Source organism: Trachypithecus francoisi, unplaced genomic scaffold (genome assembly GCF_009764315.1).
Source record: "Trachypithecus francoisi isolate TF-2019V2 unplaced genomic scaffold, Tfra_2.0 Lachesis_group17, whole genome shotgun sequence".
NCBI classification, from domain to species: Eukaryota; Metazoa; Chordata; class Mammalia; order Primates; family Cercopithecidae; genus Trachypithecus; species Trachypithecus francoisi.
The window spans coordinates 52341153-52366414 of NW_022681462.1; the positions used below are offsets into that span (position 1 = coordinate 52341153).

The following is a 25262-nucleotide window of genomic DNA, read 5'->3' on the forward strand; positions in this document are numbered from 1 at the left end:
TATTCCTGTTCTAGGCTGTATTCATTTTATCTTATGTGTGACTATCAGTGCCTAGTTGTCTCGTTTCTCTTGGCTGTTCTTCCCTTTTTGTTCTTCTCCAGTGCTCTAAAGGGTCTGATGGCTCCACCAGAGCATTCCTAGTGCTTGTTTTAGTATGTCTGTTGTGATACCTGCTTTGAGCTACTCTCATGCAGCTGCTTATTTTTATGCAGTATGTGTGGGCTTACGTATGTAATTTTCAGAGCTTTTCCATTTATTGAAAAGACCTTGTTCCTAGGAACCATATGACAAGAGGAAAGGAAGTGGTAGGTTAGGGTTTACTGTACTTTCTTAAAGTTAATTTTATTTAGGGTTGTGATCATTGAGTACTGCCGGGCCTTATACATGACTATTCTGTTATCATCAACTTTGGGGAAATTGACCTGATTCAACCCAGAACACCAGAATCATCAACTTAAATACTCTAGAATTTTAACTTGTCAGCTGGATCCAAATATTTATTAAGCTAACAGAGAGGGTGTTCTTTTTCCAATAGGAAAGCCTACTGTGAAAAATAACACTCATAAGATTCTTTAGTAGTACCGAATAGAAACAGAATGGGGTGAATTTTTTTCTGATTATAGTCATGATTCATGCTTGCCAATAGAGTGGGACCATTTCAGATGGCACGGAAAAGAATAAAGAAGCAAGTAAAACTCATTGATATCCCGTTATGCAGAGAAAAACACTGCTTAGTGGTTATCCTTTCAGACTTTGTATGTTTAATTTCTTTTTTCTTGTATGTTTAATTTCTTAAGAGAATATACTGTGAGTCTTTTTGTAACATTCTGTTTTCATTTATCATTATGGACATGTTTCTGTGATAATGTAGATCTGTATCACTTTTTTTAATGGCTGTGTAACACTTCTCTTGCATAAATATATCCTAATTTTATTTAATCAGATTCACATGGGTTTTGAAAGTCATTTTCAACAACTTAATTATAGTTCTCTACTGTGGGAAAGTACTTATCAAATATATTGGAGTAAAGCCCTTTTCTCCGTTTTTGGGTCTAACAGTAGGTGAAATATTCACATTAAAATTTGTCCCTTATTGATTAAACTATCTTGTTAATTTCACTTAGCCTTTCTTGGCTTTTATGATTCATCTTGCATGTTGTAATTATCTGCCTACTCTTTGCCCATTTGTTATGCACGCACACGTATAACATTTTGAAGGACTTTAATCAGCTGAGCCTTCAATTTGGCATCATACAACGGAGAATATGAGTTTTATCTGTAGGAATCCTGGGTTCAGATCCGTGTTCTGCCACTTATTAATGATGTGATCTGGGTCCAGTCATGTAGGAGCTGGGTTTCACTCTTTCAAGCCTACCTTTCATTAGGTTTGTTCGTTTGTTGGTTTGTTTGTTTGTTTAAGAGATGAGGGGTCTCTGTATTTCCCAGTCTGGTCTCAAACTCCTGGCCTCCCACCTCGGCCTCCCACAGAGCTGGAATTACAGGCATAAGCCACTTTGCACAGTGGCTCGTTAGGTTTTAATAATTGAAAGAGATAATGTTGTATAGGCTACTGCAGTGTTTGGCATAAGTTTATGTGCTCAGGAAATAAAGAAGGTGTGGAGATTGGAGAATGCAGATCAGCAATCAAAACATCTGTCAGTCTTCAGCGTATCATTTTTCATACTTTTAAAAAGTTTCATACAGTTGCCATAATGATAGAGTTTATAATAGCTTGAAAAATTGTAGGAATATGAATTTGTTATATTCCTAAAGTTTTAATAATGTCTGGTACTTAAGATATTTCTAGGAAGGTTCAAATCAGAAGACTGGTATGAATAAAAATATTTACGCTTCCTTCTCCCCAAAAAAATCTAGATCTAAAAAGGAAGGAAATATTTTTAAATTATATTGAGCACAGATAATGCCACAGTAGTAAAACTTCATTGGTTTGGATCCACTGACAGGGAATTTGAATGCACTACTAATGTATGTATCTTTATACTGACTATAGATCATTTTAATTCCTTAAGGGAAAAGAGAGATTAGAAGATTAATGCCCTTTATGGACGATAAAACTGAAGGCCAGAGAGGTTGGAGTCGTATCCAAAATCACACATTTGCTGAGCTGGTACCTGCTAGGATGTGGGTCTCTTGAATCCCAGACTTGATATTTCTTTCTACCATATTCATTTAGGTAGAAATTACAGACTAATTATAAATCATATCTAGTCACTACACCTGTTTAGATAGTAACTCTGCTATATTAGGAGGTTTGATTAGACATTTATGTTATACAGTACAAACCTCTCAAATCTACAGTCATTGATTTCATGGCCAGGTTTTACTGAGTAGTTTTTAATGATGGTTAAAAATAGCAAGCACATCTGCATTTACTTTAACTTCTCACCAATAGTGATTTTGAAGGTTAATGTTTTTGAGCATTTTGAGAACCACTTTTATAAAGGAGCATTTGTTCATATGAAAAATAGATTTGAGAGGCTGGGTGTGGTGGCTCACACCTGTAATCCCAGCACTTTGAGACGCTGAGGTGGGCAGATCATGAGGTCAGGAGATCGAGACCATTCTGGCTAACACGGTGAAACCCCGTCTCTACTAAAAATACAAAAAAATTAGCTGGGTGTGGTGGCGGGCGCCTGTGGTCCCAGCTACTAGGGAGGCTGAGGCAGGAGAGTGGCGTGAACCCGGGAGGTGGAGCTTGCAGTGAGCTGAGATCGTGCCACTGCACTCCAGCCTGGGCAACAGTGCAAGACTGTCTCAAAAAAAAAAAAAAGAAAGAAAGAAAAGAAAAATAGATTTGAGGTATACCTTACCTGCTGATTCCTTTGGGCTATTAGCTTTTATTTACTCTATAATAGTAAAAACTTAGATAAGGTTTAAAATCCTCCCAATGTGGTTTATAAAGTAACATGTTTACAATGCGACGCAACAGTATAGTTTATTGACCTAAAGTTAATAATACGTTTGAAATTTTCTTCTTTATATATTTACTATTTAAATAATGTGATTGTGGTGATAATAATAACAACAAATAGCCCTGACATTTATTAAGAATTTATTATATGCTATGTACTCTATTAAGTGCTTTACATTAATTATCTTACTAATGAAAAATCTGTTGAATCATATCTCAATGAGATCATTCCTATTTTTGACAAATCATCAGCTGTATATATTTGTGGGGTACAATGTGTTTTGACATGTGTACAATGTGTTGTGATTAAATCAAGCTAATTAAATTACCACCTTGTTACTTATTATTTTTGTGAGACATGAAATTTACTCTGTTATTTTGAAATATATAGTCGGCTGGTATTGACTGTTGTCACCCTGGGGTGCAGTAAATCTCAAAACTTTTTTCTCAATTCTATCTAGAAACTTCATGCCTTTTGTTCATTCCTATTTTAATATATGTTTTATAGATGAAGAAACTGAAATATAGAGGACTTTAGTGACTTACCTGAAGTCACATAGCTTGTAAATTATGCAGTCATTTTTTTTAGTCTCTGTGACCCAGCTGTAGAACCTAAGTTTTTTGTTTGTGTGTATGAAACCACTGCTGTAGGGCACAAAGGGAGCCTCCCAGGAAAGAGTGATCTTACCAAGGGGCTGTCTTTATCATCACTCCCCGTTCTCTCACTGTATCCTCCTAATAATAATAATAAAAGGCATTAATTGTTAGAACCACTACTAGCAGAAAGATGCTTACAGTTAGACCTGTACCTTTAGGTTTTCTAGATGCCATTCATTCTTCAAGACCCAGCTCAATTTCCATTTACAGTATTTCACAGTCTTTTAACATTTCTTCCAGTTTTTTCCCTTTTCTGAGTTCTCATAACAGTGCAGTATTTATTTTATACCTTCACTGACTTGCTTTTACATGTCTTATCTTTCCTAGAATTGCAATGTTGGACAGGACCTTCAAGAATGAGATGAGTTTTCTCATTCTGCTAGGTTGAGTTACTTGAACAGTATCACCTCATTAAGTGTTTGCTGATTGCCAGGAACCTATTAGCATTGCTCCTATCTCCTTATTCAGTATGACATTATTCGTAATGTCCTTTTGACAACCTATAGATAGACCATTTCAAGTTCTTGTCAGTCCTCAGTTGTGCTAGTACAATAGTAGAAACCAGTGGGATAGCACTGAGCTCATTTAGATGTTTTAGGCAGGGCTGTACCAAACAAGCTGGGGAATATTTGAATAAATAGTTGAAATCAGAGTTTGAAAACAAAGCTCGAAATCATATATAGAATGTTAAATTAATAGCATTCAAGCCAGACCATTTAGGTGACTGAAATAAGTGTTTGAATCCCTGCTATGTACTGGACACAGTGTTGGGCATTTAAAATATCCTAAACAGTACTACTCATGATATACTAGCAGCAATTAAGGACTTTGTACTAATGTCCAACATTGTGCAGTTCACATACATAGTTTTCCCCACAGAAGTACCCTTAAGAGCAAAAGAAAGTTACATACACCTTAGGGGACCTGGGGATCAAAACCAAAGCAGCCTTAAAACTGATTTTTCTTTGATGTCACCTCTTCTTGCAAAGAGTATATCCATATTTATTTTACTATAAAATTTTTCTCCCAATTGTTCACAGTTCAGAGAGATTAATTACATCAGTCTATGAATTCAGGAGCACTTTGGCACACTTCAGGGTTCTCCTTGGATTGAGCATAACCCGATTTTGAGACATCAGGCTATGCTTCCTTGATCCCCTCAGTGGCCCTGTGGCCATGTCCAAGAGCAGACATGCTAATTGGGCTTTGTCTGACTTGTTAGTGTTAATAAACGTTATGTAACAGTGTGAGCACATTTACTTTTCTTTTTTCTTTGACTCCAAAATTTTTACAGCATTATATTTATCAACTCTTAGAAGGAAGTAGCTTTTCAGGTAATCTAAAGGCTGTTTTATCTTTTGCTTTGTAGAAATTTTTCTTTTAATGATACCCAGGTTAAGTTGCAATTTTGTTTCTCAAAGAGAGATCTTAAGAGCAGAGTTGTTACTAGCACAAAAAATCAAATAAAAACCGAGGTGGGTGGATTACGAGGTCGGGAGATCAAGACCATTCTGGCTAACACGGTGAAAACCCATCTCTACTAAAAATACAAAAAATTAGCTGGGCATGGTGGCGGGCGCCTGTAGTCCCAGCTACTTGGGAGGTTGAGGCAGGAGAATGGCATGAACCCAAGAGGCGGAGCTTGCAGTGAGCCGAGATCGTGCCACTGCACTCCAGGCTGGGCGACAGAGGGGAACTCCGTCTGAAAAAAACAAAACAAAATGAAACAAAAAGAGTAGAGTTGTAAAGCTCATTCATATGTGTAGTTTTTCTATCTTAGTCTTTTTTATTTTCTGCATATATTTTGGTGTCACTGAAGTATCTCATTTTAGTGTGTTAATATTTTTTGTTATTGGGATTTATTTATTGAATTATTTGATTATATAGCATGCATTGTATGAGATGAAAAACCCCAAAATGATTTATTTTTTCTTTCTTTTTTTTTTTGAGACGGAGTCCTGCTCTGTCGCCCAGTCTGGAGTGCAGTGGTGCAGTCTCAGCTCACTGCAACCTCTGCCTCCCAGATTCAAGCGATTCTTCTGCCACAGCCTTCCAAGTAGCTGGGATTACAGGCATGCACCACTATGCCCCACTAAATTTTGTATTTTTAGTAGAGATGGGGTTTCGCCATGTTGTCCAGGCTGGTCTGGAATGCCTGACCTCAGGTAATCCACCTGCCTCAGCCTCCCACAGTGCTGGGATTACCAGCATGAACCATCGCACCCAGCCCCCAAGATTATTTTAAGTAACTCCTTGTTTTGGATTAGAAGTCTTCTAGGCTTTGGAGACATTTAATCATTGTGTATGGCTAGAATGATTCGGTTATGCAGAAATAAATAACATTTCATGGAGAGGTGATATACAACTAAGAGTGGGTTTAAAATGTGGGTTTTATTTTTTTATTTATTTTTTTTATTTTTATTTTTTTTTTTGAGACGGAGTCTCGCTCTGTCGCCCAGGCTGGAGTGCAGTGGCGCGATCTCCGCTCACTGCAAGCTCCGCCTCCCGGGTTCCCGCCATTCTCCCGCCTCAGCCTCCGAGTAGCTGGGACTACAGGCGCCCGCCACCTCGCCCCGCTAGTTTTTTGTATTTTTAGTAGAGACGGGGTTTCACTGTGTTAGCCAGGAGGGTCTCGATCTCCTGGCCTCGTGATCCACCCGCCTCAGCCTCCCAAAGTGCTGGGATTACAGGCTTGAGCCACCGCGCCCGGCTAAAATGTGGGTTTTAAAGTTAATGTTTCTTTAACTTAGTGTTCTTTAACTTTTTAGGTTTGGTTTTACTTTATGTAGTAGTCTTCTTATTTTCGTAGATGGAACAAATCCAAATTGATAAAATAATGTTCTAATTTCAGATTTCTTTTTCAATTTTTAGTTGTTGACCTCCTCTACTGGAGAGACATTAAGAAGACTGGAGTGGTGTTTGGTGCCAGCCTATTCCTGCTGCTTTCATTGACAGTATTCAGCATTGTGAGTGTAACAGCCTACATTGCCTTGGCCCTGCTCTCTGTGACCATCAGCTTTAGGATATACAGGGGTGTGATCCAAGCTATCCAGAAATCAGATGAAGGCCACCCATTCAGGTGAGATGTCTGGAAAACAAGGCATGCATTGGCAATAGTGTAAACAGGATTAATATTAAGACTTAATCTACTGTCTGTAGAGTTACGAGCATGCACTTTTTTCTTAAAGATAATTGCAGATATTTGCTTAACCTCTACCAAAAACATCTGCTTTTGAGATTTTCAAAATCATTTCAAAGGCTCATGATGGAGGAGACTGTTTACGTATCATTAAACTAACTCTGCTACTTGTTAGGAATATTTATTAGAGTTAGGCATTGGTTGTCTTACTTTAATGAGTGTTGTGTCTTTTTAACATGGGTAGGTTTGGTGAGGGTTATATAGTCTTTATTGTTTACTTTTTATGCTGTCTGATAACATCCTTTCTGATATTCATATCTTTCTAGTAGTATGCTGATATTTTACTGTTGTGCTTTTCTTTATGTATTTTCTTTATCTAGTTTCTTAAGGCATTACTTTTTAATTATTTTTTGGAGAGCTTTATTTCAGCATCTCCTTGTCTCTCAACTATCATCTTCTACCCTTACTTTCACAAGTATAGTATAGCATTATATAGTTGCTATCGAGACACACCTCAGCTTGAGTCTTCTGCCCTCACCTCATACTCTGCATGTTTTTCCTCCTCTTTTTTAATTGACATATAATTCATATACCATAAAACTCATTGGTTTTTAATATATTCACAGAATTCTACAACCATCACTATTTTCATCACACAAAAAGAAACTTCCTACTTATTAACAGTTCAACTCTAACCAACACCCAACAACCACTAGTTCACCACGTTTTTAAATGAATTTTTTTCCTCAAACTTGTTAATTTCTATCTGTAACACCACTACCATGCTAGTTTTCAGGCTCCTGTTTTGATGTTATGTTTGTTTTCATCTCATGTAAAGAAAATCACTAAATATTGTTAAGAAAATCACAAAATTTTGTTCTTTTCCACTGCTTCCTCAGTCTCCCAGGAGCCTCTAAAGCAAAGCCATGGCCAAATTCAGTCTGCTGCCTGCTTTTGTAAATAAAGTTTGTTGGAACACAGCCATGCTCATTCATTTAGCTGGTTTCATACTGTAATAGCAGAATTCAGTAGTTGTAACAGAGACCATATGAACATGAAAGCCTAAAATGCTTAACTATCTGGCCCTTTACAGAAAAAGTTGGCTGACCCCTAATTGGACTCCATTTGTTACCAGATTGACTTCTAGTTACCTTGGATTACTGCCGTTCTTACAGATGATGTCAGATTAATTTTTCTAGAAGTACCACTTTTTTTCTAAAGAGAAAAAAAAAAGAAAAGGCAGGGGCCCTCTTTAGACGGTAGGATGAAGTCCAGATGTCTTTGTCTTGTCTCTCGTTTATCCCTTCTAGAGTTTTGTACTCATGTTCTTGCTGCCTTCCTTAGCTCCCCAGATCCCTCAGTCATATTTTTTATTTGGTTCTGAGTTTGATTCAAGACCCAGCTCTTTGGAGGATTTCCTAACCCTGACCCCAAATGATCTGAGAATTCAGTTCCTACTGCATTAACTATGCCTTTGAAATGTTAATTGTTTTGCATAAGGAGATCATTTTTCTTCAAATAGATTGCAGTCATTTAGAAACTATTTCTTACTTGTTAGCTTGAAAGTAGGGGAAACAAAGAAAAAACTATTTCTGGCAAGGTAAATACCTGTTTGGGCATATGAGTATGTACCTACCTACAACATGATCCAGTTGATATTAATGGGGAACTTAAATGGATTTACATACTTTGAAAGAAGAGACCTACTAAATTATTTTGCTTATTGTAAAGACTGGTGATTTTTCTCTGGCTTTTTCTTTTTGATGAAGTAATGACGTTATACAAGTTTGGGGGAGAGACCAACATTTATTGAATAGCTCTTATGTGTCTAACCTTTTATGTACATATTATTAATGTTTATTTTAAGTTTATGATAATTCTATGAGATAGGTGGTATCACTCCATTTTACGGGTGGCGGGGAAAAACTTGGAATTCAGTAACTTGAAATTGTAGTTTCAAAATGGCAGAGCCAGCCAGACGTGTTGGCTCATGCCTGTAATACTAGTGCTTTGGGATCCTAAGTCAGGAGGGTTGCTTGAAGCCAGGAGTTTGAGACCACCCTGAACAACATAGTGAGACCACCATCTCTACAAAAAATTAAAAATTAGCTAGGTGTGGTGATGCATACCAGTAGTCCCAGCTATTCAGGCAGCTGAGCTGAGAAAATAGCTAGAACCCAGGAGTTAAAGGCTGCAGTGAGCTGTGATCATGCCACTGTACTCTAGCCTAGGCAACAGAACGAGACTCTTTCTCCAAAAAAAAAAAAAAAAAAAAAAAAAAGGCTGAGTCATATTGTTATCAAGCCACAAATGATAAAGAAGTATGATTTTTAATTAGTTATGCTGAAATATGTAAAAATATTGTCAAGCCAAAACTTCTATATTTTCTACAGTTCCAATTTTACACATCGATTTTTGAGGTTTTTGGAAAGTATTAGTGATTTATTTCCTTCTTAGAAACACTTTATTCATTTTTCAAACTTTCTTCAAAGAGATGGGTCTCACTGTATTGCCCAGGCTAGTCTCGAACTCCTGGGCTTAAGCAATCCTCCTGCCTCAATGTCCCAAGTAGCTGGGACTACAGGCATGCACTACCATGCCTGGCTAGAAACACTTTTATTCTTAAAAGTCCTTTTATAGTCATTATAAAGTAAATTTAGCCAACATACCAGTTTAAGCTTGTTGGACAGTTTTTCCTAGTTCCCCTTAATCACACTAGTAAAGGTGATATTATGTGGTTTGTATCTAATATCTGTGGTTACTGAAAGAGTGATGAAGAGTGCTGGCCTTGTATTAATATCACATAAATGTCAGTTGAATTAATGTAGATATCTACAGGATGTCATTGATGGGGAGTGCTGTCTTTGTGCCTTCTGGTTAGGCATCTTGTCTTTAGCAAGAACCAGCAACAGTGGTACAAAGAAGCAGAATTCCAACCAGGGTTTTATCAGCCACTTTCTTATATTTCTCAAATTTGGGTAAACAAGTAATTGTTGGTTTAAATATCAGTGTGAATCTTTGAGTATTTTTCACTTGATATTAATAATTCAGTTTTTTGTTAATAATTGTCTAACAGTGTATTAGACCATGTATTAGTAAAGATACATTCCTGGTCCATAACAGTTTATACTCTAGTAGGAAAAATATACAAGTATACGTGTGTCTATATTTCAGAGCTGAATCCAGTAAATACTATAAGACTAACACAAAAGAAAGCATTGTTAGAATTATACAGGAGTGAGAGATAACATCAGGGTTTTATGAGAGAGATTGTCAGATGAGGCCCCATGTATGAGTGAGACTTGAGATTGGGCTAACTGGCTAAATAAGGTATCACCAGAGGTAAGAGAGCATTGCGGATTGGGAAAACCATATGATTAATAAAGGCTACATTAAGGTTAAAAAATATTTAGTGAATGACTCATTTCTGACTGCAACATAAAGTGTAGTTGGAAGTAAGGTTGGAAAGAGTCAGGAGGATGTCCCTGGTTGAAAAGTTGGAGTCATAGAATCACAGAATGTTCGAGCCTGAAGGAACTGAGGAAAATCTCTCAAATTTACAGAGTTGGAGCACTTACCCAGAGAAGTTAAATGCCTTTTGCAATGTTGTATAGCTAGGTAGTGGCAGGTCTTCTAACTCCTGCCTGAGTTCAGCCTAGACAGCACTATCTAGGATAGCTCACGTAAGGTTAATCTGGCATTGACTGACAGAATGGATTTGGATGCAGGCAGATCAAAGATTTGTTTGGAGAGCGATAGAATATTCCAGTTCATAAATAGTAAGCACTTAAAATAGAGTGATGGCACTGTGAATAAAACCCAGAAAACATATTTGGGGCATGTTGCAGAGGTAAAACTCTATGGGACAAGGAGTTGTCTAAGATGTTATTTCCAGTGTAAGAAACTGGCCTCCTCAGACATAGGGAGGTTATGAGGACTACTTCCAGCAGATACGAGAGAACACTCAGCACTTCTGAGTCGGTTATACTCTGCCAAGATAAAATGGCATCTTTGAAACAATAATGAAACTGTTCCTTACATTCCTGTGGACTTGGCTTTTTCCCCAGTATAGTATTTTTATGTATTTATTTATTACCAATACAGTATTTTTAAATTTCACAATTTTAGCCATCTCAGAATGGATTAAAGCATCTAGATGACGTAACTCTTAGGTTTTGCTAGGATTGCCACTGTGCTTTTGGCAGCCACTTGACAATGTGGTTCTTGACATATTGAGCAATTTCCCCTAAAGGTTAGTCTGAGAGAGTTTAGGATTTGGAAATGAAAAAGATCTTTGTTAGGAAAACTTGATGAGACAACGTAGTGTCAACTTTAAGAAAAAAAAAACACAAAAAACCCATAGTCACAACTACCATTTATTGAGTGCATCCTTGTGCCGAGTTATATTAGGCACTTTTCTCATTGAATTCTCGTGATAATCTCCACTTTATAAATGAGGAAACTAAGTTTAGAGGGAAGAATAACTTTGCAAAATTACCTAGCCAGGTAAGTGGCAGAGCATGGGATTCAAGCCTAGATCAGTCTGGCTTCAAAGTGTATGCTTTGTCTGTGCTAGTCAGCAGACAGTGCATGTCAAGGAAATACCCCTTACTGCTGAGTTTTTATAGTGCCCTTAATTTGGAAACAGTTGGCATTCACAGTAGAATATTTTCTTAATTTCTTACAGATATATAATTTCTGATTGACATTTTGGGGAAAATTACTTCAATTAGTGACAATTGTGATGTGTTTTGTTTTCTAGGGCATATCTGGAATCTGAAGTTGCTATATCTGAGGAGTTGGTTCAGAAGTACAGTAATTCTGCTCTTGGTCATGTGAACTGCACGATAAAGGAACTCAGGCGCCTCTTCTTAGTTGATGATTTAGTTGATTCTCTGAAGGTAAGTTTGTTTTGCCTTTCATTTTTGATGTAGTCAGAATTTAGTATCAAAAGAGTTGAGTGTAAAATTGCATTTTTCTATATTCAAGTAAATGATAAATATTAATTAAATCACATGGCTACAAACTTGTGTTTTAAAATTCAGAATCCAATCAAATAAGGATGAGTAAGTGCTATTCCTTTTTTTTTTTTTTTTTTGGTCATACTTAATACAGAGAGTCCTGTATTCCTTTTTAAAGGACAATAAGTTTTAAATCATACTTTTGGGCCGGGCACGGTGGCTCACGCCTGTAATCCTAACACTTTGGGAGACCGAGGCGGGCAGATCACCTGAGGTCAGGAGTTCGAGACCAGCCTGACCAACATGGAGAAACCTTGTCTCTACTAAAAATACAAAATTAGCTGGGCGTGATGGTGCATGCCTGTAATCCCAGCTACTCAGGAAGTTGAGGCAGGAGAATCTCTTGAACCTGGGAGGCAGAGGTTTTGGTGAGTTGAGATCGTGCCATTGCATTCCAGCCTGGGCAACAAGAGCAAAATTCTGTCTCAAAAAAAATTTTTTTTAATATATATAATATATATTATATATACAATATATATAATATATAATTTATGTACTATATATACAATATATAAATATATAATTTGTGTACTATATATACAATATATAATATATAATTTATATACTATATATACAATATATATAATATATATATTATAGATATATCATACTTTTGGAAATCATGAAGATTAAAAGGAAGAGGAAATTAAAGGGAATTTTGACTATAAGCATAAAGAGCGTCTAATGCCAGTTTTAATACCAGATGTGATTTATTCATTCTGACTTTTACAGTCCAGCACTTAGTTTCTTATCTTATATGTGATTCATACATACATGAAGCTATTTCATATCTTGGACTCTTTCTTATTCTAGATAAGATTTAATATTCTGAAACACCTCAACTGATTTTCAATTGGTCATCATTGGAAGTTTTTCTTTAGTTTGGGATCTTGCTACATAAGCAGCTGTTAAGAGTCTCACCTTGCAAATAAACTCTCCCGAAGTTCTGCTTGACGAAACAGGCACTAAACCACAGTTGTGTAATGTAATTAATCCTGAAGCACTGGACCTGTAGTGCTTTTCTTTTTCATAGAACTTGGCATTTGTGTTTTATATGCTGTTGCCTGTGACTCTGCAGAAAACAGGCAGATTTGTTTCCAATCTAAGCCTGGAGAGAAATGTAGTGGTGGGTAATTCTCATAATTTTTCATTTTTCATTTCCAAGAGAAATGTTCTAGTTTATTTTTATCATACATACCAAGGATATAGTAGCAATAAGGGGGTGACTGGGCCTTTAGACTCAGAAAAACAATTTCTGAACTGGTCAGAATAGGTGTAAGTGCTTGAAGTGCTTTTATTAAAAAAAATTTTTAGCCTTTATAACCTGGTAGTTGATACATTATTTTCAATTCTTTGCGTCTCTGGGATTACAGGCATGAGCCACCATGCCCAGCCGCATCTCTTATTTTATTTATGACTTGGAACTTAAGTTACTTCCTAATAACCTCAAGGATAAATAATGTAGTTTCCTTTTATTACTTATCTCTTTCATATAGAGTGGTTGCATTTAGTGACTAAATCTGTAGTGATGTTTTAAAATGATCTGATGTCAGTCTGTAAATAAAAAGATTATGGTTATGTTGTTTGGCATGTTTGATTAGTTTCAAAAGAGATCAAGTAAAAATATTTTGGAGCAAATGAAATAGAACCTTGTACATACAGCCTAGAGGAAGCCAGTTCCTATTCATGTATTATTACCTTCTGTATGTAGCTGACTTTTAAGGTAGAACATGTGTGAAAAGTGATTGAGAAGGAGGTACTGATGCCGTTTAAGATGGATGGTTTGTGGATAGGAATTGACTGAGAATAAACACTGTCTATAGGTAGTAATTCAGAGCTTCTAACAGCAAAGGACCATTTCTGAATTTAACAGTCAAAGATTGGTGGGGGAGAGAGGTGACTTCAAAGAAAAGCCTGGTGAGCTTAGGAGAGGAGAGATGGTTGTTGTTTTTATGGATTCAATAAAGATGGCAACAGAGATACACCAAAAGTCATCCTCCATGTTTGCACAATATAGCAGTGAAGGCAGCTATATGTCTACAGTTTAACATTTTTCTTGAGAGAAATGTCATTCTTGAATAAATCTATTTTTTTTAAATTGATGTGTGAATGATGCATTATGCTCTAGTTTTCTGAGTTTGAGTATAAAGTTTCCACTTGTCTTTAATCAAAAGAAAACTTATTCTTTCAGAGAAAATTTTCATCCATACGCAATCCAATGTGTAGATACTTATGTAGGTATAGAAATATTTGTCAGGCCGGGCGCGGTGGCTCAAGCCTGTAATCCCAGCACTTTGGGAGGCCGAGACGGGCGGATCACGAGGTCAGGAGATCGAGACCATCCTGGCTAACACGGTGAAACCCCGTCTCTACTAAAAACACAAAAAACTAGCTGGGCGAGGTGGCGGGCGCCTGTAGTCCCAGCTACTCGGGAGGCTGAGGCAGGAGAATGGCGTAAACCCGGGAGGCGGAGCTTGCAGTGAGCTGAGATCCGGCCACTGCACTCCAGACGGGCGACAGAGCGAGACTCCGTCTCAAAAAAAAAAAAAAAAAAAAAAAAAAAAAAAAGAAATATTTGTCAAAGGCAGGAGGAGAGAAAAAATGTTAGAAAGGGGCTGATGAGATCTTAAGAAACGTTTTAAATCTCTGTTTTGCACAGGTATTTGAGAATCGAATATGAGGACTTTTTAAAATAAGTTTTGAGAAATAATTTCTTTGTTAAATCTTATATTTTAATTTCTTTCAAAAACTACATTTTTTTTAATAAAAGCAGTTATGTTATTTATGAGGAAGCTAGCATAAATGAGAGAAATCAAACTTGATAAGTTCTCACATTGAGTGCTAATTTGAAAGTAACAAAGTGACACATGATGAGATAGATTTCCTTTCTGGAACGCTTGTTGTTTCTTAACAACTTGTTGAAAAAAAGGACTTTGATTAAAATTTGATTTCTCCTTAAGGATTAGCAATACTTTTAAAAAGAAAAGCGAAGAAAAACATACTTGATTGGTTTCCCTGAGTCGTGTTTTTGGCAAGCCCAGAGCTCAAGGTATGGTGACTTCCCCAGATTGCAGTTCATGTAGGACTGCAAATAAATAACAGTTGCTTCATCATGTTAGCACTTAAAATGAACCTGGCATTTAGATCTCAAAATCTAGAGGCAAATGAATAAGGCAGGAAATCTGTCCTTTTCTCCTCATGAAAAGTGATGGGTATGAAGCCCTTGGTGATTCCGGTACACACTCTGATCGTGTACATGAAAGGTTTTCCTTGATAACCCTTGTGATTTTGCCACACAAGAATTTAGCTAAACGCTTTCTTAATGTCATTGTATATGAGTAGTACAGATTCCATCTGTTTGTTTCCATTGAATATGAGGGTACTACAGAAATACTGAATACTTCCTTAAGCTGAAAAAGGAAGCTGATAAAAAAAAAACATAACTTTGCCTTCTTATAAAAATGCTTGATAGGGATGACCTTTCTAGAGAGAGTTCTATGTATGGCCACACTTACCCCCACAGTTTTTGTTTATATAGAGAGCATTTTAAAAAGAAAAAGGTTTTCCTGGCCATGCACAGTAGCTCATGCCTGTACTCCCAGTACTTTGGGAGGCCAAGGCGGAAGGATTGCTTGAGGCCAGGAGTTTGAGACCAGCCTGGGCAACATTGTGAGACTCTGTTCTATAAAAAGATACTAAAAAATCAGCCAGCTATGGCAGCCCATGCCTGTAGTCCCTGCTACTTGGGAGGCTGAGGCAAGAGGACCTCTTGAGTGAGCCCAGGAGGTGGAGGATGTAGTGAGCCATGATCATACCACTGCATTCCAGCCAGGATGACAGAGTGAGACCCTGTCTCCTTAAAAAAAAAAAAAGAAAAATTATTAAAATCTTGATCTTAAGTTCCTTAATAGTGGATTGTATTACTTTTTGACTTTTAGCCACAAAAACTGATAGGGAATGTTATATTCTCTAGCCTGAAAGCAAGCAAAAAAATGTGTTTTTCCAATTCCCATTCTTTTTTTACTTTTTCAACATAAGGAAAAATGTATTTACCTTGTTTAAAAGGATTTATTTTAATGCCTTATAGTCAGATTTTAAATTTGTGGGAAGTTTGCTAACAGCCCCAGTCTCTCCAGTTTAGATGTATGTTTTATTTAAATAACAGTGAGTTTTTAAAAATTTATAGGAAGCAACTTTTTATTGGAATTACATTGATTTTATATGATTCATAGCTAGGAAAATGGAAACCATCTTAATTTCAGGAAAATGTAGTAGAAATTATTCTCATTTCTAAATTTTTGTCATTTAGAAAAGACATTTTTATCAAGCTGTGTTTACAAAATAATAGTTTTTAAACAACAGTTTGAAAGAAGTATCTCTATAACTCATTGTCTTCATAAATGCAAGATCTGTTGTGTGCCCTCAAATTTATATCTACATTTTTAGATTCTGGGTCACAATTATCACTAGTTCTTTTTTTTTTTTTTCCTGGAGATGGGGTCTCACTTTGTCACCTAGGCTGGAGGGCTGTGGTACGATCTTGGCTCACTGCAGCCTTTGCCTCCCGGGTTCAAGTGATTATCCTGCTTCAGCCTCCCGAGTAGCTGGGACTACAGGCGTCCGCCATCACGCCCAACTAATTTTTGTATTTTTAGTAGAGATGGGGTTTTGCCAAGTTGGCCAGGCTGGTCTCAAACTCCTGACCTCGGGTGATCTGCCTGCCTTGGCCTCCCAAAGTGCTGGAATTATAGGTGTGAGCCACCATGCCCATCCTACAACTATGACTATTTCTATTTGAAACCATCTTCCTCAGAAATTGAAATTTTAGAGCCATTCTTGCTAGCGTGTGAAACCTTTTCCTTGCTTATTGCCTTTTGGAGGGGGCAGTGAAGGAGGAGCCTGGCCTTTCAAAATGTGATCAAAGAAATAACCAAACTCCAGGGCTCATTCATCCTTTTATAAACGCCAGTGTGAAATGATGGGCATCCGTGTGCCTGGTCCAAGTTTTCTGGTGGTTGACTTCGGTGAATAAAAAGAAGACATGTTCTGCAGAGTTCTCCTTTTAAATTCTTGTGTAATGTTCCATTTGTTTTGCTCCTTTGCAATTAACTACAAACTTCTAAGTCCTAGAAAAGATTTCAAGTATTTATAGAGTGAGCAGCGACCAGTTTTCTAGTCAAATAGTATGGCAAAAATCACTGTTTTAAACATCTGTGGCATGAAACCGTAAACCCTCCCTACCCCCACTTCACACCCCCAATTATGAAAGAAAAGCATATGACAGTGCCTACTGGGCTCAGCTTTTGGGCTAATTGAATATGCCTCTGAGCCTTCTTAGCGGGTTCCTGTCTTTTGAAACCTCAAATCCCAAAAAGCTGTCTAATAATTTGACTTTTGAAGGGACTAAGACCGGGTGTTTTCAGCAGAGGGTCTTACTTTCCTGTAATTGAGGCAACTATAATGCTCCAGAATACAATCTTAAATCTGAAAGTGAGGGGAAGCAAAAAAAACGGCCTGAGCTCCAGAAATAGCTGACCCAAAAGAACACAAAATCTAGCTCTCACGCTCATAGATAGGCAGCTGTTAACATTCACATTTTGACAGCTTCCTTTCAGGTTCCTTGACCTCTCAGAAAAATTAGAAGGAAATGGGCTGGGGATGTAGAGACAGTCCAAACAATACCAACTAATGAATGAATCTGAAGGAGACAGAAGGGCAAGTAGAATTTAGAGTTTGAGAATGCAGAAAAGTTTTGAAATGGTCAGAACTGCCAGAGTAATTTCTGAGATCGTATTAAGCACTCTCCCACCATTTGAAACATCAGAAATCTGCAGAGCTCTTTCATTAGGTGTGTGATACACAGTGAATTTAATTCTCTTATTGCCCGGGAAGAAAGATAAACCAGACATGGATGGCCCTTACCCCTTTTCAGTAAGTATTTGTTAGATCTTCATTACATTTTGGGCCTCCTTCCTCCAGTCTCCTTACTGTGCAAAAGGGAGATAAACTTTGACCTCTTCAGTTAATAAGTATTGGCTATAATGTTGCAAAGTATTTGCCATGGAATCGCGTAGAATTTGTAAGTCCAAAATGAGAGCAGCCTGTTTGCTTCTTTAAAGTGGTGTTTATTGACCTTATTCCTGCCATGTTACAAATCCATCATTTGTGGTGGATTCCCATTAATCATGGTTACTCTCTAGGTTAGTTCTTGCTGCCACCCATTTCTCTCCTGATGGTGTGTTCCCTGGATACACTTAACCGCTATTTTTGTTTTGGGCCCCTGAAGTTTCAATTTTCTCAACATAGCTGCAACATTTAAAAATTAAGTGATAGAACACAAAAGTGTACATTTCTGGCAACACTGGCTTGGAATATTTGCATGGTGACAGCATATGGAGCAGGGCTGTTGTAAGGACCCCTTTGAGAGGAAGAATGCATATCACTGTGTGCCTCAATTCTCTCCCAGCCCCTCACATACATATATGTCACCTGTCTGGCCCTAAGGACATTTGAGACCTCCCTCTGTTTTTCTCTTTGCCTCGGAATAGCCTGGCTTTTAGGAAGTGTTCTCAAAGAGGCAAGTGACATTTGAGCCCCTTCAGTGGCTCAGGTGTGAAGTCTTGGGCTTTTCTCCTATGGACTTGGAGTGAAGCCTTGTCAGTGACTGTAATGACCAAATGAGGACTTATTTTAGTTTGTGTTTGTTACTATCTTCTGTCATGTTAAGGGCATCTTTGTTGCTAAAGCAATTTCTTCTAAAATGTGGAAGGTCAACACTTTTCCCTTTACACTTATGGACAGTGATGGATAAAAATATCTCCCTTGCTCTATAGTAAACTTGCTCAAGTGCAAAAGTTATATTTAGCTTCAGCAATAGGAGTCTGTAAAACTGTGTGAGAGAAAAGCCTTACTAACTGAAGTCATCCTTCAAACCTTTCTACCAGGGGTTCCAATAGCAATTGCTAAGAATAGGACAGCTTAAAAAATTGTTTTTCAATTGACAGATATTAAGAATGCCTGATATTTACTGACTTGAACATTAGTTAAATTCAGTTAGGGTGACCAGAGTGTTGCTATTTGTAGAACTGTTGCTTTGTAGAGTCATCCAAAGTGTCTTCCTAAGCTGTTACAAGTATGCTTACTAATGTTTGACTCCTTAATGCTCAGTAAGCATTCAGAGTTCATTTAATACATGGAGAAAGATATGCTTTAGATCAAGGGTTAGCAAACCACTGCTTGTTTGGGCCATGGCCTGTTTTTTATAGTGTGGGAGCTAAGAGTGGGTGGTGTACATTTTTAAAGGGTTATAAGATAACAACAAAGAATGATATGAGATACAAACCCTATGTGGCCCATAAAACCTGAAATTTTACTGTAGTTCTTCACAGAGAAAGTTTGCTGATCCCTGCTTTAGATAATGGGGGTGCTCTACTACTCCCCTTTTCATTTATACTGTTATGTAAGCCTAAATAATCACTGTAGATGGTGGCATCATGTTGTTTACCTACGAAATAGGTCAGAGTGATTGCCAGACATATACATGAAGGCCTTGAATTACAAAGCAAAGGAACTGATAATGAGCAATGTTTAACAAAATTCAGACTTTGTGCCTGATCCTTCAAAGGCTGGAAGTGATATTTTTGGTACCTGAAACATAATTTCCCAGATAAGTACTCTTTGCCAAATTATTGCTTATCAACTGTCTGAGATATTAATGTGTGAATTATTCAGCTCATGTATCTTCAAGCACTCAACTAGTTAGTACTTTGAAATCAGTTCTAATAGACAATTCTCATACTACCGTTCTAGTCTTCCCATTTAAAAGCTAAATGCTGTTAGTGCTGGAGGGGTAAGATGTACCCTTGGTATATTTTCTCATCTCAGCAGAATCAACTACTTGGTAGTGTCGTCCAGAGAAAATGGGGCAAATCTATTATTTTAGGATTCTGAAATTCATAATTGAGACTGGCGACTTAAAAGTGAGCTGTTCATGGTACTTTACCCAGTCTTCAAGTTGTATGCCTCTTGTAGGTTGGCATTTAGATGGGATGCTTTTGAAAGCATAATTAAGAAACTTTACTTGAATTTTGTTTATAATGGGCTGTTATTTTCTTACAGTTTGCAGTGTTGATGTGGGTATTTACCTATGTTGGTGCCTTGTTTAATGGTCTGACGCTACTGATTTTGGGTAAGTCTACAAAGCCATTGGGATGAAAAATTGCTGGAAAAAAGATTGTGTGCCAGGAGAGCTTAGACATTTTAGTGGGGAATATTCTCACTGTATGAAAAGTAGAGGATGAAAGTTTGGGCTGGGCGCGGTAGCTCACACCTGTAATCTCAGCACTTTGGGAGGCCGAGGTGGGCGAATCACCCGAGGCCAGGAGTTCGAGACCAGCCTAGCTAATATGGTGAAACCCCATTTCTACTAAAATTACAAAAAAATTAGCCGGGCGTGGTGGCGTGCCCCTGAATCCCAGCTACTCAGGAGGCTGAGGCAGGAGAATCACTTGAGCCCAAGAGGTGGAGGTTGCAGTGAACCGAGATCGCGCCATTGCACTCCAACTTGGGCAACAAGAGTGAAACCCCATCTCAAAAAAAAAAAAAAAGTTTGAGGTTGTATTCCCTTTAAATAAGTTGGTGATACTGCTTCCCAGTTTATTGAAATGCTACCTTAGGTGCTGAAGACAGCTCCTACTAACAGTGATAAACCAGATAAAGGGTGGCCTTATATGATGGTGCAGTCACCAATCTAACCAGGGATACCTGTATTTTATGAAATCTGTGATACGATTTGAAGGTAGGAATGGTTCCTAGCTCTAATGAATAACTAACTGCAGCCTCACACCGTTCATTCACTCCTGGAGTGGCTCCTCAACAGCAGGTGCAGCCAGAGATCCTTATGTTTGTATTTATTCATTAGCAACACTGCTTGGTTATCTTGAGGTGCCAGTTTCATAGTTTTTTGAGTGTTTATTTCTCCCAAATCATTCCAGTCTTTTTGAAAAGTTGTGTATTTCCCTTTTCAGCTCTCATTTCACTCTTCAGTGTTCCTGTTATTTATGAACGGCATCAGGTAATTTCCTAACTGCTGACTTCAGAATAGAGCACCCACTCTGTTACATGGGATTTATGAATGTATTAGTGCCCATTTTCAGTGTCTTATAAAAATGAGAAATGTGATAGTTTCTTAAGCCTTTAGTTTGACACACAGTAGTGGTTAATAAGATTCTTTAGCAATGGTAATTAATAATTCCTTTATACCTCTCTTTCAGGCACAGATAGATCATTATCTAGGACTTGCAAATAAGAATGTTAAAGATGCTATGGCTAAGTAAGTATTTAAAAATCTGTAGTGTTTTTACTAGGATAAAGTGTGCTGGATTGTGAGAACAGTATTTTCATATTGCAGGATAATGAGTAACGAATCTCTGTCAGACCTTAAGTGTGACTTCAGAGTTGCCAAAAAAGATTGTTTTTCTAACATTTGGACCATTCGTTTCTGGGTTTATTATGTGTTTAAGGCTTTGTTTAAATCTAATTCATGAGGCCAAGGTGGCAAAATTACAGTGTAGAATTAGGCAGCTTTAAGGATTTCGTTTCTTGTGTTAGCTGAATAACATACAAGCGGTTCTTGGAAGATGGTATGTTAAGCAGCAGCAAACAAAACTGATATTTACATTGACTTTTTCATTTTCAGAATCCAAGCAAAAATCCCTGGATTGAAGCGCAAAGCTGAATGAAAACAACACCCAAAATAATTACTAGGAGTTCATCTTTAAAGGGGATATTCATTTGAGTATACGGGGGAGGGTCAGGGAAGAACGAACCTTGACATTGCAGTGCAGTTTCACAGATCGTTGTTAGATCTTTATTTTTAGCCATGCACTGTTATGAGGGAAAATTACCTGTCTTGACTGCCATGTGTTCGTCATCTAAGTATTGTAAGCTGCTATGTATGGATTTAAACCGTAATCATATCTTTTTCCTATCTGAGGCACTGGTGGAATAAAAAACTTGTATATTTTACTTTGTTGCAGGTAGTCTTGCTGCATCTTGGCAAGTTGCAGAGATGGTGGAGTTAGTTAGAAAAAAAAGCCCTTTTCAGTTTGTGCACTGTGTATGGTCCGTGTAGATTGATGCAGATTTTCCGAAATGAAATGTTTAGACGAGATCATACCAGTAAAGCAGGAATGGAAAAGCTTGCTTTTCTGGTATGTTCTAGGTGTATTGTGACTTTTACTGTTATATTAATTGCCAATATAAGTAAATATAGATTATATATATATAGTGTTTCACAAAGCTTAGACCTTTACCTTCCAGCCACCCCACAGTGCTTGATATTTCAGAGTCATTGGTTATACATGTATAGTTCCAAAGCACATAAGCTAGAAAAAGAAAATACATTTCTAGGAGCACTACCATCTGTTTTCAACATGAAATGCCACACACATAGAACTCCAACATAAATTTCATTGCACAGACTTCCTGTAGTTAATTTTGTCACAAACTCAAATCTATGGACTGAATCTAATGCTTCCAAAAATGTTGTTTGCAAATATCAAACATTGTTATGCAAGAAATTACAGAATGAAGATTTATACCATTGTGGTTTAAGCTGTACTGAACTAAATCTGTGGAATGCATTGTGAACTGTAAAAGCAAAGTATCAATAAAGCTTATAGACTTAAAATGTGCTTTGGTATTTTCATTTCATTTCATGAAACGAAACTGCAGATTAAAAATGCACATAGTGGGTAGACTTTGCTTCAACCAGTGAATGGTAGCTTGTGCTTTTAGAAAAGTTTTTTCAGCTGATGGTGCAGCTGTTTACTTGGGAAACAAAAGTCAACAAATGTGTTTACATAATCAAATTTATTTATTTGACACATAAAATGTTTAAGTGATGTGTTTCATACTTTGAAAATAAATTCATGCACCGATATTTTAATGTATATCATACAGTGCAGGATTTATGAACATACATAAAATCATACCATATAAACGTTTACAAATAAGTTTTTCATGACACACGGACACTATTGCTCTTTAAATATGGTTGTACATTTCATCATTAATCGATTTATTGTTCTTTCACGTGGTTATTTCAATGCAAGATCTGATCAGCATGAAGAGTCTAGTACAATATAGGCAGACATGGTTATCACTCAGCATCACCAGTCACATGGTTACAGAAAACAGAATTGAGACTGCATAGGGACTCTACTGTGGGCCCAACAACCTATTCGTGGATTGATGTAAGGCATTAGTAAATTGGCATATAAAAATAGCTTAATGAGTGATCTAATCCATTTAGAATGCTGAAGCACTTCTGTGGTAAATGTTAGTCTATTCTTTAATTGAAAATGCTTCATTTTACCTTTTCTCTAAACTGACAAATGCAAGTAGCCAGTAAATGTAGATCTCGAATTTGTGTTCACTGACCGGAAGGACTAATAGGCATCTATGTGCTCAGAACGACCAATCCCTCACCAGCTCTCCTTTCAGTGAACACTGTCAGCCACATCCTGTAGTCACTGGTCAGCTACGTGGAAAGTGTGACTGAGGGGGCGTACAGATGGCTTCTGGTAAAGATTGTCCAAGTCATATTCTGTCATACAACCAACTCCAAGGAACTCTTAACTCACTTTATAATTTTGATTTACCAGCTATTCCTTGGGTTTACAATTTGTTCTGCAGGTAATTTTTTTATAATCTGGACTTGACCTACATAGTTACATAGTTCACCTGAGGCAATCAATGGAGTCACCTCAACTCCATTCTGGATGGTACAATAAGGTGCAGCCTTGGGTTACCCCATTTATCTTAAGATTTAATGAGATAAGTCAGCTCATTCTCCTGGACCTTCCAGAGCCTTTTTTCCCTTCCATTTTATAGTAGAACTTTGTTTAATTTGAATTCTGTTTTGGATTTTGTGGGTTTGGCACGAAACACAATGAAAACCCATGATTCTACCCCGTCCCGAACTTCAGTTCCTTTGCTGCTCACCTTCCCATAAGCAGGTAACTGATGTCTTTCATTTAGGAAGCCTTGGCATGAACACAGGACAAGGGTGACATGCTGAATCTGCTAAGGGTCCTGCAGCCCTCCTCAGCTTTGAAGTTTTAGCACCATATGGAGAAAGGAGAAAGTGGTGGGAGGTGAGACAGCAGCCCACACAACTGGAAACTTTCAAAGGCACTTAATGGATATAAAACTCTGCAAATGAAACATTAAAAAATTAAGTTTCTCAACTCCTTTATACATGGCTCATTTGGTTTTGAAAGCTAAATTGGAGAACAGAGGCTAGCGATATTTCTAGTACTTCGGTGCATCTAACTTAGGCTGTCTTGTTCAACTGATTTGTAAAAATGAACATTCTTGAAGTATATAGAAACAATAGCAAAACATCTTTGTAAAAGTTTTGATGCAAATTAAAAGCTACATATTGGTTTAGGGTAACCGAGGCTTCAAAATGTGTCAGCGGGCTACATTATCAGATAGGATTTCTTTTGTCAATGTAGTTAGTATGTATAGTGTTTAGTCTCAGGAACAGAGGCAAGCAGTCTTAACATTTTACAACTTGACCTTCCTTCGTGGCATCACAGTTTTGGAGAGTCCAGATTATGGGAGCAGCTGTGTAACTTCCGCAGCATTTTGAGCTTGTGCGTCCGGGGCAGCATGGTAGGCATTTCCCAACGGCTGGTGGCAAGGAGGCACCTCAGCATGGCCTCTGCAGTTGCTGGCTGGTAGCAGCAGCAGCAATAACATAAGAGGCTTCTGGCATTTACAGACATCGCCACACAAATACACTGAAAAGGCAGACCAAACAGTCATTTTGCATAGCTGGACGTCATACTTGTGTCAAGTGGCAAAACAATCTTGCCAAGTGCTCAAAAGTCAAGCTCAGGTGACGTATTGAACGTTTTGACTTCAAAAGGTAAACCAGGGATCTTGCCACCAAATTAAGATCTATTGCTTTTTTTTTTTTAAGGTCTGTTTTTTCAATTGAGTTCTGTTTGGTTCTTTCAGCAGTTTGAACGTCTGTGCTGAATGTTGGTCCGTGAGGACTTTTAGCACTTTGATATCACACTCTCTCCTGTTACTATTGAAAAGGTTTATCAACTCCACTTGAGTCAGAGAGCCCTTTCGAGTGTTTAGCACAGAGCCAGGGGTCACAGCATGCTCCTGTGCCTACAAAGGCCTATAAGCCCTGCATGGTTAAGGTCACTTCTAAGTCTTTTATATTAAAACAAGTCTGTATCCCCTGCATTGGGGTGACGAGTTCATTTGTCTCTTACTCCTAGCTTGTTGACAATTTGGTTGGTGCTGCTTTGAATGGGTGTTTGCACTCTGCAGGGAGCTGCTGTCAGTACTATCTCAAGGGCTGTAAGTGCCAGAAGTAGCCAGCACAGCAGGCTGGAGATGGGTGCTCCCAGGCAGGCCATCAGAAATATGCAGTGCTTTTGAGTGGGAAGTGGGACAAAATTCTTTATAGGTGCCTTTCTTACAACCT

The 25262-nt window shown here is 37.7% G+C and overlaps 2 protein-coding genes and 1 long non-coding RNA gene across 6 annotated transcripts in view; 2 read left to right on the forward strand and 1 right to left on the reverse strand.

Annotated features, from left to right (window-relative positions):
* The window catches only part of RTN4 (reticulon 4), an 80505-nt gene extending 58066 nt beyond the window's left edge, over window positions 1–22439 (forward strand). For all 4 annotated transcript variants that reach the window (XM_033175692.1, XM_033175694.1, XM_033175695.1 and 1 more), the window contains 6 exons: window positions 6461–6668; window positions 11491–11629; window positions 19868–19937; window positions 20776–20822; window positions 21022–21080; window positions 21447–22439. In XM_033175692.1, coding sequence (XP_033031583.1) covers window positions 6461–6668; window positions 11491–11629; window positions 19868–19937; window positions 20776–20822; window positions 21022–21080; window positions 21447–21489 — 566 coding nt within the window. In that variant the 3' untranslated portion in view covers window positions 21490–22439. The remainder of the gene's footprint in view (window positions 1–6460; window positions 6669–11490; window positions 11630–19867; window positions 19938–20775; window positions 20823–21021; window positions 21081–21446) is intronic.
* On the forward strand, window positions 6682–8890 carry LOC117062298. Its single transcript, XR_004428291.1, has 2 exons — window positions 6682–8750; window positions 8861–8890. It is a non-coding gene; the product is annotated as an uncharacterized LOC117062298 (long non-coding RNA).
* A 163-nt stretch (window positions 22440–22602) lies between the features above and the next one.
* EML6 (EMAP like 6) overlaps window positions 22603–25262 on the reverse strand; it is a 255024-nt gene continuing 252364 nt past the window's right edge. The window contains exon 42 of the mRNA XM_033175697.1: window positions 22603–24558. Coding sequence (XP_033031588.1) covers window positions 24534–24558 — 25 coding nt within the window. The 3' untranslated portion in view covers window positions 22603–24533. The remainder of the gene's footprint in view (window positions 24559–25262) is intronic.